A 17273-nucleotide genomic window follows, 5' to 3' on the forward strand; every position below is an offset into this window, starting at 1 on the left:
CCCAGTAAGCTGCAGCTGGGTACCAAAGAGGCATAAATGCCAGCAAACTAGTCACCACCAACCGTGGTTCTTGCTAGGTCGTGGATTCCCTGCTCATTGAGGGGAAGGATGCTCACTGAAGATCGCACACTCTGGACCAGCAGCTTGCAAAGTAAATTAGAGCTTCATTTCATGATTATTTTTAAAAAGGCAACGTACCCAGCAAGCTATAATCAATCTTACATGGAAGTTTACTCTCAGAGATGGATTCACCTTGAAACCAGTGAAGCTCAAGTTTCAGGGTCTCTCATCAGCATGCGTCCCCATAAGGCTCTGTGCCTAATGCATATGACTTAACTTTATATTCTTTTTTGTAAAAGTGCTCCTCAAATGGTATAACTCTTATGCCCCACAAAACCTGGATCTGACCTTATTTATTGCCACAGCCAATTTTCAGTTATCTGCTAGCTGATTGTCCAAATTTCAGCTTTATCCAGGGGCAAATCTTGCTTGCTAAATAAGGTGAACTATTTTCTTAGTGGTCCACTGGTTCTTTTGTTTTCATATTTACTTCTCACTTGACTTGCAAGGCAACAGGACTTTCTGTGAAATGGTCTGATCCGTCCCTACTGGGAGAATTCTTGATACAGAATGGATTTGACTTCTCCAAGCACAAAAGGGGTCACGAGAACTAGAGAAGGTTTGTTCCAGTCAACGGACAGCCTCCCAAACAGCCTCCCAATCGTTCCTGAGACAAATCTTGCCTCTGTGCCTTTGTTTTTGATTCAAATGAACCCCTAGGCCATACAATTCATACGTTAAGGAAATAAATACTTCAAAGCTAAAGGTGAAAGATTTGAGGGATCAATCATACTTCTCAGCCCCATTAGTGAAGATAACAAAAAACTGACAGTATGGGCTTCCCTGGTGGCACAGTGGTTGAGAATCCACCTGCTAAAGAAGGGGACACGGGTTCGAGCCCTGGTCCGGGAAGATCCCACATGCCACGGAGCAACTAAGCCCGTGCGCCACAACTACTGAGCCTGCGCTCTACAGCCCGCGAGCCACAACTACTGATCCCGTGTGCCACAACTACTGAAGCCCACGTGCCTAGAACCCGAGCTCTGCAACAAGAGAAGCCACCGCAATGAGAAGGCCGCGCACTGCAATGAAAAGTAGCCCCTGCTCGCCACAACTAGAGAAAGCCCGCATGCAGCAACGAAGACCCAACGCAGCCAAAAAAAAAAACCAAAAACTGACAGTATTTCTATTTTCCAGTTTGACTGGAGTTTTACGGGTTGACAATTTAGTCATCTCATATTTTTTCTGTGGCGTTTTAATATTTTTTGTTTGTTTTTATTTTTTTAACATCAACATATTTACTCATTTGCTTATTTTTGTTTGTTTTTAAATCACTCCTTTTTCAGCCCACAAAGCACTATGTAAGGAGTTTAATCTCTAACAGAATTAGAGCTCTGCCTTTGTAGAATCCTATTACTCTGGCTTAGTAACACCATCAGTGGTACATGGCATGTTTGTATTCTAGTTGCTGAGTATTTAACGGAATAAATAAATGCTTAAGAAATTAATATTTACCTCCTAGAGATTACTTTGTATTCTTTTGAAAATCATCTTTAACTCTGATGTTTAAAAATCAGGAAAACAGAGATAGGACACTGTGTGATAAATATATCTACTTAAGGACTCCAATGATTCGTTTATTGGTAGTACATTTTAATTCATGAAAGATGAGAATTTTTTTTACTCATCAAGTAATTTTTTTTTTTAAACATCTTTACTGGAGTATAATTGCTTTACAATGGTGTGTTAGTTTCTGCTTTATAGCAAAGTGAATCTCAAGTAATATTTCTTGGAGCTAAAAATTTGTTATTCTTTACGTATTTCTATAGGAAAGTTTGGATTTTTTCTGAGGTGGGAAATAATCAGTTTTTTAAGAGGAAATGTCCCTTTGATAGGCCAATTTGTGCAACTCTATAGGTAGAGAGAAAGGTGGGCAAAGATGGACTGATTCCTAACTTACTATAGTATACTCTTATACTTTTAAAGCTTGGAAATTGATTTTTTAAACTTCATTTTCATCTAAATATGTTCCTACATTTCTCATCTTTGTTTACTATAAATTATTTGCCTTGGTAACATAGAGCTGGCTTTGGTTTCATTCTCTGGTTTTCAAACTCAAGAACCCTAGAAAGAGTTTACATACAAGAAAAACTGTAAGTAAATCCAATATTACCACAGGCAGATTGATATCACAGGTGAATTTTTAAAAAACACAACTCACCACCTGCTCCTTAAGAATAACCTTAGCTAGCAGTTTATCTTGTCAGCCACCTCCATTATGCTAGCCAGGTGTCCAAAGAACATTAGAAATAACAGAAAAGAGAGGAAGAGACAGGCGCTCTTTGGGTGACAGTGCTATTCTATGAAGTGTTTATACTGTGACATAGGGCATATTTACCACCACTCCCGAGGATAAGGGAACTGCATGCAAAATACCCCTGTCGGAGAAGAAGACGGAAAACGCCTTTTAAAACTGGCTCACAATCCTCTTCAGACTTCTGCTCTCTGTGGCAGACATTCATGCCGTATGATGGGAGAGTTCTGAGTTTAGGGATCACAAAGTCATTGACAATTGCAATAGGATATATAATGGACGGAAAAAAGGGGAGCTTATTCGTTATGGAACAAAAATTTCTTCAGGCCCCATAGTCGTAACAGCTCCCTCTATTTTTTGGCTTTAGAAAACACATTAAGACCTCAGCTCATGTGAGGAGTAGAGATGGAGCCCTCTGGGTCTTAATTACTTTTAAAAAGGCAGTATCGCTTCTCATCACAAAATGATACCAAATAAATATGCTGACTAAATTTTAACACTTTATATAAGATAAAGATCCATTTGTATAATAGGATTATAAAGTATCATAATAAATCGTAATGGATGCAAGACTCTTCTTTCCTTCCATACATGTATTTTTTCTTCACTATTTAAAAAATCTATTCAAATTTGTAGATGCTTTCACTGACTCTTGCATATTCACAATGTCACATGTTTTCATAAGAGGTAAAATTAACTTTGAGTAATCGATTCTATGAGAAATTTTCATAACGATAGCATACCATGTGAGACGAGGTTCTGGCCAGCCGGCTACAGAGCAGTGTAATTTTACATTTTCTTTCTCCCAAACAGTGTGGGAACGAGGTTTAATGACAAATTCAGGAGCATGGAGAAGACTATCTTCATTCAACTTTTTATGATATGCCTCAGTTTCTTCTAACTGAAAAAAAATCAACATATTATGAAATCAAAGTAACATGTGCTACAAAAATGTAATGTAGAAATCAAAATGATCATTTTTTTCATTTGCAGCCTTACTTTTGCATTCATTTCAAACGAATTCCCCTCACCCCTTTTGAAAACAGACACATCACTTAATTTTTAACATTGTAAGCCTGAGCAACATATTTTACTTCTCTAAGGTGGATTTCTTAAGGTTCTTCAAGAACTTTAATTTCTATAGAAACTAAAATTTCACAGAATTTAAATATTAAGTGTGTCTTTCTTTGACCTATACATTTTGATGTCTTTTTCCTTCTTTTGTTTCTCCGCAAGACCACATATTTCTTCATTTGAAGCTAATTAATCTATATTAACACACATATATACAATGTTACATGCATTTCTACTTTTTAAAATTAATATTTATTGGAGTATAGTTGATTTACAATGTTGTGTTAGTTTCTGCTGTGCAGCAAAGTGAATCAGTTATACATACACATGTATCCACTCTTTTTTAGATTCTATTCCCATATAGGCCATTACAGAGTATTGAGCAGAGTTCCCTGTGCTACACAGTAGGTCCTTACTAGTTATCTACTTTATATATAGTGGTAGCATTCCTACTTTTGTAAGTTATCTTTTTTTTTACCGTTTTTTTCAGTGACAGGTGTTCTGCCTTTTCTCGAATTGCAACTTTCCTCGACTTCTCAAAACCTTCCTCCTGGCGAAGCATGGACGTGGACTGTTCGGATACTGGGGACTGCTTGGCTGCCGTGACTCCTTCCTCTCTAGCAAGGAGATTCCTCTGGGCTATGTAAGCAGCAGCTTCTTTAATTCTTTCTTCTTCCGTGTCTGTAATTCCACTGACATGCACTTGGCTAAAATATAATAACAGCGAAATATGGATATCGCGGATGGCAGTGATGAGATAGCCCAAGTTTACCAAGTTCAAGGTGCCCGACCTCAGATGCTGTACACTGTGCCCAAAGAAAACCTGACGTAGAAAGACCTGGTAAATAGGAGCTAACTCTTCACACATGGCAGTGATCTTCACCTTAACCAACAATGATAACCACAATAATACTACCTATTCTGGCTGTGGTGCCTTGACAAGTGCTTTTTACATACATTGTCTCGTTTTTCCCCACAACAACCCTTTGAAGTAGACTGTACCCTCTCTACTTTAGCAATACGGCAACAAGACACGGAGAAGTTAGATAACTTGCCCAACGTCATTTCTTTGGTTTCCTTAGTGTGTTGAAATACGATTTAGTCTATAAAAAAAGATTAAGTTACGACTTCCTTCCAGAAAAGACGATATTGTGAAATGACAGACAGTTGTGTGGCTGTGATTCTGATTTTCGCCTATGTGCTTGATCTGGATTCTGTGACTCAGATGATGTAATGCATTGCCCAGAGGTGCTGCACGCAGAAATAAGTTGTACATTTACGTGAGATCCTTAAGCCTAGTGGGTTTCCTTTCCATGATAATAAAGGTTGTGTGTGTGTATCTACATATTTAATATGACAGCCTTACTTTGTGCTTACACACAAGACAGCCCTGTTGTAAAGAAATGATCAAACTCACAGCTGAAGTGTCGATGCTGACAAAAGTGACTTGTTTTTACTCATAATTGATGATGATGATGGCAAGTGAGTGGTTACATCCCAAAGTGCTGTGCCTAATATAGTAGTTTATGATAGAATTTGTGCTGTGATTTAGTAATGTTTAAAATATTTGGATTATTTTAAAACTCCTTCAATACCTTTGTTGTCAATCCTATTACATGTTTCAGTGAGGAGTATGTTGATTATATTGAAGATTCTCTTGAAATTGAGTCTCCTGAGACCTCTTAAGGCAGAATTGTACATTTGTTTTTCTTATAAGAAAAATTACTTCAAACTTCAAGCAAACACTGCCATTGTGTTTACAAGTCCCTGGCACCTGAATCTATATAGTTTGCTGACGAGTAGGACGCAACATTTGCACAAGTTTGGAATTTCTCATGGAATATTACTAAAACATCTGGCAGACACATTAGTCTACCTTGTGTTTTACTCAACTTAGTGAGTAAATTTTAATTTCTTTTCCCTTCTCTCTCTCTCTCCAAATATTAAAAAGTAGTCTCTACCAAGGAAGTTATCTGCTATAATTTAGGGGGAGAACAAGGAAGATGGAACATTTTTAGCTTAGTATCCTGACATAATTACCTCTAACTTTTCTTTTTGAATGAGATAGGAAGTGAATGAATTAATAAGTGAATACAAAACAAACGTCATGAGAATCTACTTGGAATTCTCTATAGAGGCTAATATACAATATAGAGATTTGAAATGAGGTTTGTAATATGATTCAATATGTATAGTAATTGATTATATTCAATGATAGTCCGGCCCCAAGTTGAGACAACTCTAAGTGAAGTTCACATACCCTTTAACAGTGGATGTGCTAATATAGCTCTAGAGGGCAGAATGGAGTCATGGTTTCCCTGCCTTTTCCATTTGCAAATAAGGTAAACCTTGGGGAAAAAAACTGTAATTATTTCACAGGAAAACTCAAGTACACTTAAAAATATATTTTTGACCCAGGACAGCAGGCACATTTGCCTTTAAGTAAATATAAGTGCATGTCAGTGGTAACCCTGCTATAATTTGGGTACAAGAGCAAGAATATGATACTAACATCAAAAACACACTACTGGGCTTCCCTGGTGGCGCAGTGGTTGAGGGTCCGCCTGCCGATGCAGGGGACGCGGGTTCGTGCCCCGGTCCGGGAGGATCCCACATGCCACGGAGCGGCTGGGCCCGTGAGCCATGGCCGCTGAGGCTGCGCGTCCGGAGCCTGTGCTCCGCAGCGGGAGAGGCCACAGCAGTGAGAGGCCCGTGTACCGCAAAAACAAAACAAAAACAAAACACACTACTGCAAATTTAAAATAAATTAAAAACCTTTGCAGGGCTTCCCTGGTGGCGCAGTGGTTGAGAGTCCGCCTGCTGATGCAGGGGACGCGGGTTCGTGCCCCAGTCCGGAAAGATCCCACATGCCGCGGAGCGGCTGGGCCCGTGAGCCATGCCGCTGAGCCTGCGCGTCCGGAGCCTGTGCTCCACAACGGGAGAGGCCACAACAGTGAGAGGCCCGCGTACCGCAAAAAAAAAAAAAAAGTCAAAGGTATAAAATGAAAAGCTAAAAATAGAATATTGTTTACCCCCTTACCTTCCTAAGTAGGTTCAGAGCAATTATGACATTAGCCTCCGAAACAATTCAGAAAGGAACCATCAGAAAGCAGTGGAAAGAAAAAATGGAGGGAAACAGAAGTTGGTTACCCAAAATTACACCCGCATTATTGCCTAGTGATTTTCCTGAGAGCACTTGCCTGGAGAAGATGACCTCATTCTGAACCATCTTAGCTCTGTGAATAATTCTCCATTCAAAGGAAAATAAACAGGGAAGACTCAGAAAGTTCCTGTTAAACTTTAAGTTGGTGTCTTGGACAAGTCTCCTTTCAAGATTCCTTTGTATATATTATCATTCAAAAAAATGTTTATATTATAAACAAATTTGGCATTACACAGACTGGTGATTTAGTGATTATTTTGTTTGAACTTTACCTCAAAATAAATAGTAATCTATTTTACATCTAACAAACATAAGCCAGGCATTATTATGGTGCAATTCTTTTACTTAGTCTACGTTATCTAAGACTTTTTTTTCTTCATAATGAATAATAATTAAAACCACACTGGCAACCAATCTACCTAAACATATCATCTGATTTTCTTCTTTTAGTTCACCCAATATTTTATAGTTTTAACCTTTCTTTCTACTCTAAACATAGTGACTATATATAGAGTCGAAAAACTAGCATCCAATACTCAGCTTCTAATTTCAACTAGTTACATAATTAGAAATAAGTTGCTGATCATCCTCTTTTGTCATATAGCCATCCTATGTGATGGCAAACAGTTTTACAATGAACACATCTCCCTCCGTGCATGGTTCTGAGGTTCCACAGACCTTTCTCAACCAGTACATAGTAAGTGCTCAATAAATGACAGCTGCTATTGTTATTACTACCTGACAACATTTACTCTCCACTTTCTAATAATCAGATCCAGGGAGAAAATCCGTACATACCGTCCTGAGAAAATGGGCACCATGTAGTCACTTGGCAGATTTTCTTTCTTCTCTCCAGAGAGAAGGCTTTTCTTGGCTCTCTTTGTTTGGGGGCTCAACTTGGATGAATAATCTTCTAACATCAGACTGGAATCTGTAAGTCTGAAAAAAAACACCCTAATGTGAGTCTATAATTTAAAAAAATGCTTATAAAAGGAAGTTTTAAGTTTGAGGACGTTTTACAGAAACCTAGACGGCTAAAGTTATAATCATCTTTTATCTTTAGAGCTAGCGTGAGAATGACCTCACATAATGCACTCTATCTAGACACAAGAGAAAACTAAGTCTATAGCAATTTTTAAAAATTGCAGTATAACTGCTTTACAATGCTGTGTTAGTTTCTGCCGCACAGTGAAGTGAATCAGCCATATGCATACACACATCCCCTCCCTCTTGGACCTCCCCCCGCCATCCCGCCATCCCACCCAAGTAGCCCATCGCAGAGCACCGAGCTGAGCTCCCTGTGCTATACAGCAGGTTCCCACTAGCTATCTATTTCACACATGGTAGTGTATTTATGTCAAATTTCATGGCTTTTTCCCCCTTAAAATTTCGAGGGAAAGTGGCAGTGCTTTGGTAAGAGTTCCAAATACCCTTTGCTGTTAAGTTAATGTTGGAAAGTTAGATGGTCTACATAAACGGTTTGGATACATTGTGTATCCAAATGCTTTCAGGGGATTGACACAAAAGCAGATTTTCTGTATTGGGAGCCCAGGCAATTCTGATGCAGGGCCTCTAGGTTCAACTTGAGGCCTTTATGTAGTATAGACAGACTCCGTCTGAAAGGACACTGGGTTCATCAAACAATAGAGTTAACATACTTTGTGTGAACACACAGCGTCGAGTGACTCGGAAAATTACAGGTTTGATAAAGAACACTTTCCTAGTGCTGTTGCACACAAAAATCCACCCACCCATGCACACTGGTGCGAGTGTACACTTGGAGGTAGTTATTGTTCTAATAAACCAAAAAATGTGTTAGCAGAGTGGAAAACATGACAGAAGAGATTGCACCTAGAGAAAAGAATTGATGAAATTAAAAGGACAACCTTAATCTATATAGTTCTTGAATGAAATGAAGTGTATTTTCTTTCAAATGTATAGAATTTGGCATAAATTTCAGAAGTTCATGGACTCTGAACAATCCATGGGCTCAGGCTAAAAGCCTCTCGTCCACATTGTAATGAAAGATAGTCACAATAGGAAGCCGTACAGGAACTCTCTGTACTATCCTTGTCATTTTTCTACAGACTTGAACTGATTCTAAAATTAAAAGTTAATATTAAAAAGGTCCCTGGTGTAGAGAAAATTTGAAGAGAAAGTGAAGCATGTGAGTGGTGTGGCATGGAAAAAGCCAGCTGCCCAGTTAAAACAGCAAAACCTTCCAAAGTGTCCAAACCTTGATCGTTTCCAGTCTTTAAAAAGCATTAGCAAAAGCAAAGAGATTACCTAAATCAAAAGAAGACAGCACATACACAGAGTACAAAATGGGTACATAATAATGCAAATAATCTTATCCCCTGCTAAGCAAGTAACACAGACCTGCAGGGCTTCTAGGAAGTACAGGGGGTGCAAACGTAGCCTGAGAGTATAGGGTGGGCTACTGTCTTTAATTCCTGGAGTGGAGTTGTAGCACAGAAATGGCAAACCTTTTCCTCTCCCACTAACTACCCCCTCCCCCAGGGTGAATATCTAGCTCTTATTCTATGATCAGCCTTAATGCCAAAGGTTAGAACCTTGAAATCAAACTTGTGGATTGGTTACCAATTGGAAGGCTTAGTGAAATTTGTTCCTGGCTGGCTGTTCCAGGCAGCAGCAAAATGATTGCATTCTATACCCCTAGCAGGTTACAAAGTACAGGCTGTGCTAATACAGGTCTAAGTTTAAAGTGGTATTTTCCTTCACTCCTTTAATTCCATTACTATACAAAATAAAATTAATTATGGAGTCTGTTTCATTTTTTTCTATTTATAGAACATTTGCATTTTCTAATTTTTCTCCTGTTTTTCTGTTTTTGCTCTTTTTACTTTTTACTTTCATTCTACTATCTGCAGTCATATTCTCATGAGCTCATATTTTCAATGTTTATTTATATCAAAACAGCTGTGACTTGTCATTCTTTTTCTTGTACTGTCGTTCCTTTTTTTCTGTCATTTTCCCTTTAAGATAAACCTTTAAAATGATTCACTTATTACATAGAATGTGTCAGAATGTGATTATTCCATTCTCACAAGTAAGTCACAGCAGATGATTTTTAATAGTTAAACTTCATGGTAAAGATTTATGGTACTATCATCAGTTTTCAAATAATATTTCATTTGGAACAAAAGGCTTCAAAAAAAAGCATTATGATTTATATATTATATAGTATTATTTAGAAAATCATATATTATATAGTATTATTTAGAAAATCCAAAGTATTTAGAAAATATCAAACACTTGTTATGCTCTCTAAAGTTTCTTCAAGCTTTTGAATCCTAACAAAAAAAGAGTGTGTGAAGGATTAGATGTTAAAATACTGTGCCAACAGACTATTTGGTAATGCTAAGTCATTTATCGAAGTTAACAAACAAAACTAAATCAGAGAAACAAAGTTTTAAGGAACTGACTATGCAATAATCAGTGTAACTAATTATTTGAAGGAAAGCCATGTCTATTTTGTTATGACCCAGGAACACTGAAGTCTAACATCTTACTCTATTGAATTTTAAAGTCAAATAATGTTTTTAGAGGAGTTCAATAGAATATGTAAAATTTTAATTTCTTTTTTTAAATTTAAATTTCTTTGAAGTTACATCAAAGAGCTAAATAAGGGCTTGCTAACCTCTTGGGCTTTTAGTTGTATCTAAATTTTGAAAATAATACTCTGTCTTATAAGTCAGTTTCTGAGTAGACACTTAACTTGATATGTATGGATCAATTTGGGTCTTTTAACTATTAAAACTATATTTAACAGGACTTCCGTGGTGGTGCAGTGGTTAAGAATGGTTAAGAATCCTCCTGTCAATGCAGGGGACACGGCCTCAACCCCTGGTCCAGGAAGATCCCACATGCCACAGAGCAACTAAACCCATGCGCCACAACTACTGAGCCTGTGCTCTAGAGCCGGTGCGCCACAACTATTGAGCCCACGTGCTGCAACTGCTGAAGCCCATGCACTCAGTGGCTCCGCAACAAGAGAAGCCACCGCATTGAGAAGCCCGTGCATTGCAACGAAGAGTAGCCCCCACTCGCAGCAACTAGAGAAAGCCCATGTACGGCAACGAAGACCCAACGCACCCAAAAATAAATAAAAAAATTTTAAAAACCCTAAATTTAATGTTCTTTATGTCTTGAATCTTTCTGAACTTCAATTTATGAAGGCAGGGAAACTAAGCTATAGGTAAGGATTGATTTGCGTGTGCATGGGTGCACCCATGTGTCTGTAACTGTGTCTAAGTACATCTATCTGTACTCTGCTACTAATTGTGGTATGTCGTCTTAATATGTCTAAAGTTAGCAGAATTTAAAGAAATATCATGGTGTGTATGACATCATCACACCTATGACCAGCAGCACCACAGAGAAGGGATGTAGCTCAGGTACAGAAAGCTCTTTCTGGAAATGTTCCAGGGACTCAGAAATAGACTTGCACCTCCATCCAGTTCAAATACTGAAAAACAACAACAACAAAAACAACATAACCTTCCGCTCTTACAACTTCATAATTATTCTTAACAGGAATAGCAAGAACAAAACTAATTATAGAATCACAGAACTGGAAGAGATCTCAGGGATATTTATACCACACTCAGTTTATAGATGTGGAAGACCTGGAATATCTTTGTAACTTGCCCAGGTTCATACAGCAAGTTGGTAGGTGAGCTAGGACTAGCATCCACCTAGGTTAGTGCTCTTTCCACTACAGCAGTAGTCTCTAACTTTTGTGACTGGGTCCTCTCAATCCAAAAATATTGGGGGCATGCCACCTGTTTATTTATAAATTCTACACATATACTGCTGTATAAATATTCTCACTTTATGAAATATTCAATCAACAGAAAAATTTTATGGGCCAAATTTGACTTTTTAAAAAATACAGAAGTGCTCATATTTCTTCCTACACTTCCATGGCTTGCCTTCGTGGATTCGCCACTTTGGAAACCACAACACCGTGTCACACTTCCCATACTGACTCTGATGTTGATTTGCTATTCCTGAATTTATTCACATCAATTGATTTATTCACATCACAGTTCAATTAAAAATAAAGCATTAAAAAACTCATTAAACTTTACATGAAGTAAAATGCTAGTTCTTTAAAGTTATGTTGTCCTAGCTCCCCAGGATGAGTAACTTTATTCACACTTATGTTAAGTATGGATCTACTTAATGGCTATACTATTTTCTAAAAAAATTATGACAACCTATCAGCATGTTTCAGAAAAAATGATCGGTTGTAGACACCCATCCCTATATGCCTACGGTTATATTGTATTATTGGTTTCCCTCTCTATCTTTCCCATTGCCTATGACTATTCAAGGAGGGGGATGGCCTAAGTTACCTTTGTATACTCAGTACTGTGTGCACTGCCTGATAGTGTTCAATAAACTTACTGAATGAAGTGAAATCAAGATTCATCCTCCTGTAATCATATGCTATCTCAGTGATTCTCAACCCTGACTTGCCATCAGAATCAGCTGAGGAGCTAATAAAAATGACCAATGCAGAGGTGGGACTTGTAGTATGGTGGAGTGAGCAGTTCAGCAGTTTCTCTCCCCAAAAAGCCATGATAAAATTGGATACGATTGCCAAAACCAACCCATTCAGGGCTCTGAAAATCAACCAAAGGCATACACTACACTGACAAGTGGTTATTCATAAAAAGATACTGAACTTCAGGTATGAATAAGTGGGAGTCTGTGTGACATTCTTGCCTAGTCTTTCACCACCCCCTAGCTCCCAGCTCAATCCATAAGGTAGTTCTACCAAGGTGGGAAAAGGTGAGAAAATCATAATGTTCACTGCCAGAGGGGTTGACTTGATTTGGAGCAGAGCATGATAAACCTCCACAACCAGCAACATTGTAACATGAGCCACCTAAGTGGCAAACAAACAAGGGAAGACCAGCAGCTCAATCAATCTCAGGATGCAATCACGGTTGGAGCAAGCAGAAGACTGGCAGGTCAGCCTGAAATTTAACAGGAAGATTTGAAAAATAAGACCACCATGGAGGGACTTCCCTGGTGGTGCAGTGGTTAAGAATCCACCTGCCAATGCAGGGGACATGGGTTCAAGCCCTTTTCCGGGAATCCCACATGCCACGGAGCTACTAAGCCCATGTGCCACAACTACTGAGCCTGTGCTCTAGAGCCCACATGCCACAACCACTGAACCCGTGTGCTACAACTACTGACGCCCACACGCCTAGAGCCTGTGCTCCACAGCAAAGACAAGCCACCGCAATGAGAAGCCCATGCACCACAACAAAGAGTAGCCCCCGCTCGCGGCAACCAGAGAAAGCCAGCGCACAACAACGAAGACCAACGCAGCCAAAAAAAAAAACGACCACCATGGGGGCCTTCATAAGCTCTCCATGTGCCTGAATAGAAAAAAACTGGAGAGGGCTCAGGTTATCCACACATCATTGGTTAACTGTAAACCTGTGTACATGTGCAGAGGAGAAACAAGAGAGTCTAGAGGTAAGCAAATCCAGGGCATACATACTTCAAAATTACCTGAAATTCAAATGTGCTCCCCAACACACACACAGATCTATTGCCAGAAGATGGAACCTTTACTGTCTTGAGATGTTTGAGCACAGTGTCTGACCATTCATTTATTGGCCATTAATCTATGCAAATACAAGGTGATCCCTATGAATTCAGGCTTAAAACTGAGAATGACAATTTTTTAAAAAAACTAAAACAGAGACATCAGCAGTAACACAGTGCTAGGTAAACAGATTCTATAAATGTGTTTAGGCAAGTAATTAAACAAAAACAAAACAGAGCAACAACACATTTAGGGAAAAATTCAGAATCCAGAATTACTACAGTATATTATCTAACAGGTCCCATTTTCTTTTTTTTTTTTTTTTTTGGCTGTGCTGGGTCTTTGTTGCTGTGTGTGGGTTTTCTCTAGTTGCGGCGAGCGGGGGCTACTCTTTGCTGCGGTACATGGGCTTCTCATTGCGGAGGCTTTTCTTGTTGCGGAGCCCAGGCTCTAGGCACGTGGGCTTCAGTAGTTGTGGCTCGTGGGCTCTAGAGTGCAGGCTCAGTAGTTGTGGCACACAGGCTTAGTTGCTCCGTGGCATGTGGGATCTTCCTGGGCCAGGGATTGAACCTGTGCCCCCTGCGTTGGCAGGCAGATTCTTAACCACTGTGCCACCAGGGAAGCCCCCAACATGTCCCATTTTCAATTACAACAAAAATTATGAAACATGACAAGAAATAGGAAAGTGTGACACACACCAGCAGAAAAAATCAGTAAATAAAAATTGTCTCCAGGTGCACCCTGATGTTCAATTTAGCAAACAAAGACTTCAAAGCAGTAATAAGAAATAAGTTCAAAGGCCAATAAAGGAAACCATGTTTAAAGAATTAAAGGAAAGTATTATAATAATGACCCAAAAAGAGAGAATGTCAACAAAGAGATAAGAATTATAAAATAGAAGCTAATGAATATTTTGGAGTTTAAAAGTACAATAACTTAAATGAAAAATTTATTAAAGGGACTAAACAGATTTTATATAGAAGAATTTAAAAAATCAGTGAATCTGAAGATAGAAATAATCTAATAAAAAAAAAACAGAAAAAGAATGAAGAAAAAATCTTAAAGCCTCAGAGATCTGTTAGACAACATCAAACATACCAATATATGAGTCATGGTAGTACTGGAAAGAGGAGAGAGAGAGAAAAGGTAGAAAAATATATTTGAAGAAATAATGGACTAAAATTCCCCAAACTTGATGAAAATATTAATCTACGGATCCAAGATACTCAACAAACCCAAGTATGATACTCACAAAGAGATACACATGTAGATATATCATATATAGTCAAACTGTTGAAAGCCAAAGTCAGAGAGAAAACTTCAAAGCACCAAGAGTAAAATGATTCATCACATACAAGAGAACAATGTATTAATGATTCACTTCTCATCAGAAACGATACAACCCACAGGCATTCGTATGACATATTTAAGTGCTGGGGGAAAAAATAAATCAAGAATTCTATATTCAGCAAAACTATTACTCAAAACTGAAAGCAAAGACATTGCCAGACAAAGAGCGAGAGAATCCATTGCTAGCAGACCTGTCTTATAAGAAATGCTAAAGCAAATCCCTCAGGTTTAAAGGAAATGACACCAGACAGTAATTTGAATCCACACCAAAAAATAAAGAGCACCAGGAAGTAAATAACTGGATAAATATGTAAGCATACATATATTTCTATTTTCTTAAATTCTTTGAAAGACATAAGATTACATAAAACAATACTTATCACACTGCACTGTTGGGTTTATAACATATATAGTTGTAAGGCATATGATAATAGTACAAAGGATAAGGGAGGAAATGGAACTATATTGGAGCAAAGTTTCTAAATTTTACTGGTATGAAGTTAATATAAATCTGAAGTAGATTGTGATTAGTTAATATGTATATTATAATTTCTAAAGCAATCCCTTAAGAAAATAATAAAAAATAGAGTCAAGAAAGAAAGGAATTAAACGGTACACTAAAAATATCTATTTAACACAAAACAAGGCAGTAAAGGAGAAACAAATGAACAAAAGAGATATGAGATATGCAGAAAAAAATTTAAAAACTGGTAAACATAAGTCCAACCATAGCAGTAATTTTATTAAATGTGAATGGATTAAAAACTCCAAGGAACAGCAGAGATTGTCAGAATGGATTTTTTAAAATCCAACTATATGCTGCTACAAGAGCCACATTCTAAATTCAAAGACACATATTGTTAAAGTAAAAGGATGAAAAAGATATACCATGCAAATAATAACCATAAGGAGCTGGAGTGGCTATATTAATATCAAACAAAATATACTTTTAACTAGGAAATATTACTAGAGACAAAGAGGGACATTTCATAATGATAGGAAGGTCAATTCCTCAAAAAAATATAACAATTATAAATGTACATGCATCTACCAACAGAGCCGTAAAATATATGAAGCAAAAAATGACAGAATTGAAAGAAAAAATAGAAAATTGAAAATAGCTGGAGATTTCGATACTCCACTTTCAATAACTGATAGAACGACTAGATAAAAATCAGTAAGGACATAGGAGACTTGAATAACACTCTCAATCAACTTGATACAACTGACCTTTCTAGAATACTTTACCCAATGACAACAAAGTACGTATTCTTTTAAACATTCTCCAGGAGAATTTATATGCTAACTCACAAAACAATCTCAATCCATTTAAATGAATTTAAACCATACAAAATATATTCTCTGATAACAGAAAAATTAAGTAAAAATCTACAACAGTAAGAAATTTAGAAAATTCTCATATATCAGGAAACTAACAACATACTTCTAAATTACCCACAAGGGAAAAGAAATCACAAGGGAAATTAGAAAGTATTTTGAACTACATGAAAACAAAAACACAACATATCAAAATTTATGGGATAAAGCTAAAGCAGTTATTAGAGGTTAGTTTATAGCTTTAAGTGTCTATATTAGAAAAGAAGAAAAGTCTCAAATTAATAACTTAAGCTTTCATTGTAAGTTAGAAAAAAATTAAATATGAAGCAAGTAGAAGGTAGATATAATAAGATTAGGGAGGAAATCAATAAAATAGAAAACAGAACAACAATAGATAAAATCAGTGAAACAAAAGTTGGTTCATTGAAAAGATCAAGAAAATTGACAAACCTTTCACTAGATTAACCATGAAGAAAGAGAGAAGACACAAATTATCAAGAACAAGAATAAAAGAGGCGACCACTACCAACCCCACATAGATTAAAAGGCTCACAAGGAAGTATGATAAATGCACTTATGCCAAAAATTTAGACAACTTAAATGAAATGGAAAAATTCCCATAAAGATTCAAACTACAAAAACTAACTCAAGAAGAAATGAAAAATCAGAACAGATCAATAACAAGTAAAGAAACTGAATTAGTAATTTAAAATCTTTGCACAATGAAAAGCCCAGGCCCATATTGTTTCACAGATGAATTCCATGGAATATATAAAGAAGAAACAAACAAATCATTTACATGTATTTTCAAAAACAGAAGAGAAGGGAACACTTCCCAACTTATTCTATAAGGCCAGTATTACCTGATATCAAAGCCAAACAAAAAAACATTATAATAAACAAACAAACAAAAAAAACACAGACCAATAGCCTTCAAGAACACAGGTACAAAAATCCTTCACAAAGTATTAGTAAACTGAATCCAGCAACATATAGCCAAGTGGTATTTATTCCAGGAATGCAAGGTCGATTTAACATTTGAAAATCAATCAGTGTAATATACCATATTAACAGAATAAAAATGATCACCTCAATAGATGCAAAAGAAGTATTTGACAAAATTCAGCATTGCTTCATGTTAAAAACTCTCAACAAAAGAGGAATAGAAGGGAAGTTCCTCAGTCTGATAAAGACCATCTATGAAAAATCTAGAGCTAGTATCATATCTAATAGTAAAAAATTAAATCCTTTCTTCCTAAGACAGTAAGGGAACAAGGGTGTGATATTTGCTCTTGCCAATTCTCTTCAACATTGTACTGAAGTTCACACTATACTGAAGAATAGCCAAGGCAATTATTAAAAATAAAATTGAAAAAATTGGA

General features: G+C 37.1%; 1 protein-coding gene across 2 annotated transcripts in view; it reads right to left on the reverse strand.

Annotated features, from left to right (window-relative positions):
- The window catches only part of MYOM1 (myomesin 1), a 142543-nt gene that overhangs the window by 108606 nt on the left and 16664 nt on the right, over nucleotides 1-17273 (reverse strand). For both annotated transcript variants that reach the window (XM_067699592.1, XM_067699591.1), the window contains exons 3-5: nucleotides 7410-7550; nucleotides 3927-4155; nucleotides 3118-3275 (exon numbers count right to left, since the gene is read on the reverse strand). In XM_067699592.1, coding sequence (XP_067555693.1) covers nucleotides 3118-3275; nucleotides 3927-4155; nucleotides 7410-7550 — 528 coding nt within the window. The remainder of the gene's footprint in view (nucleotides 1-3117; nucleotides 3276-3926; nucleotides 4156-7409; nucleotides 7551-17273) is intronic.

Source organism: Pseudorca crassidens, chromosome 12, assembly GCF_039906515.1.
Source record: "Pseudorca crassidens isolate mPseCra1 chromosome 12, mPseCra1.hap1, whole genome shotgun sequence".
In the NCBI taxonomy this organism is placed as follows: Eukaryota; Metazoa; Chordata; class Mammalia; order Artiodactyla; family Delphinidae; genus Pseudorca; species Pseudorca crassidens.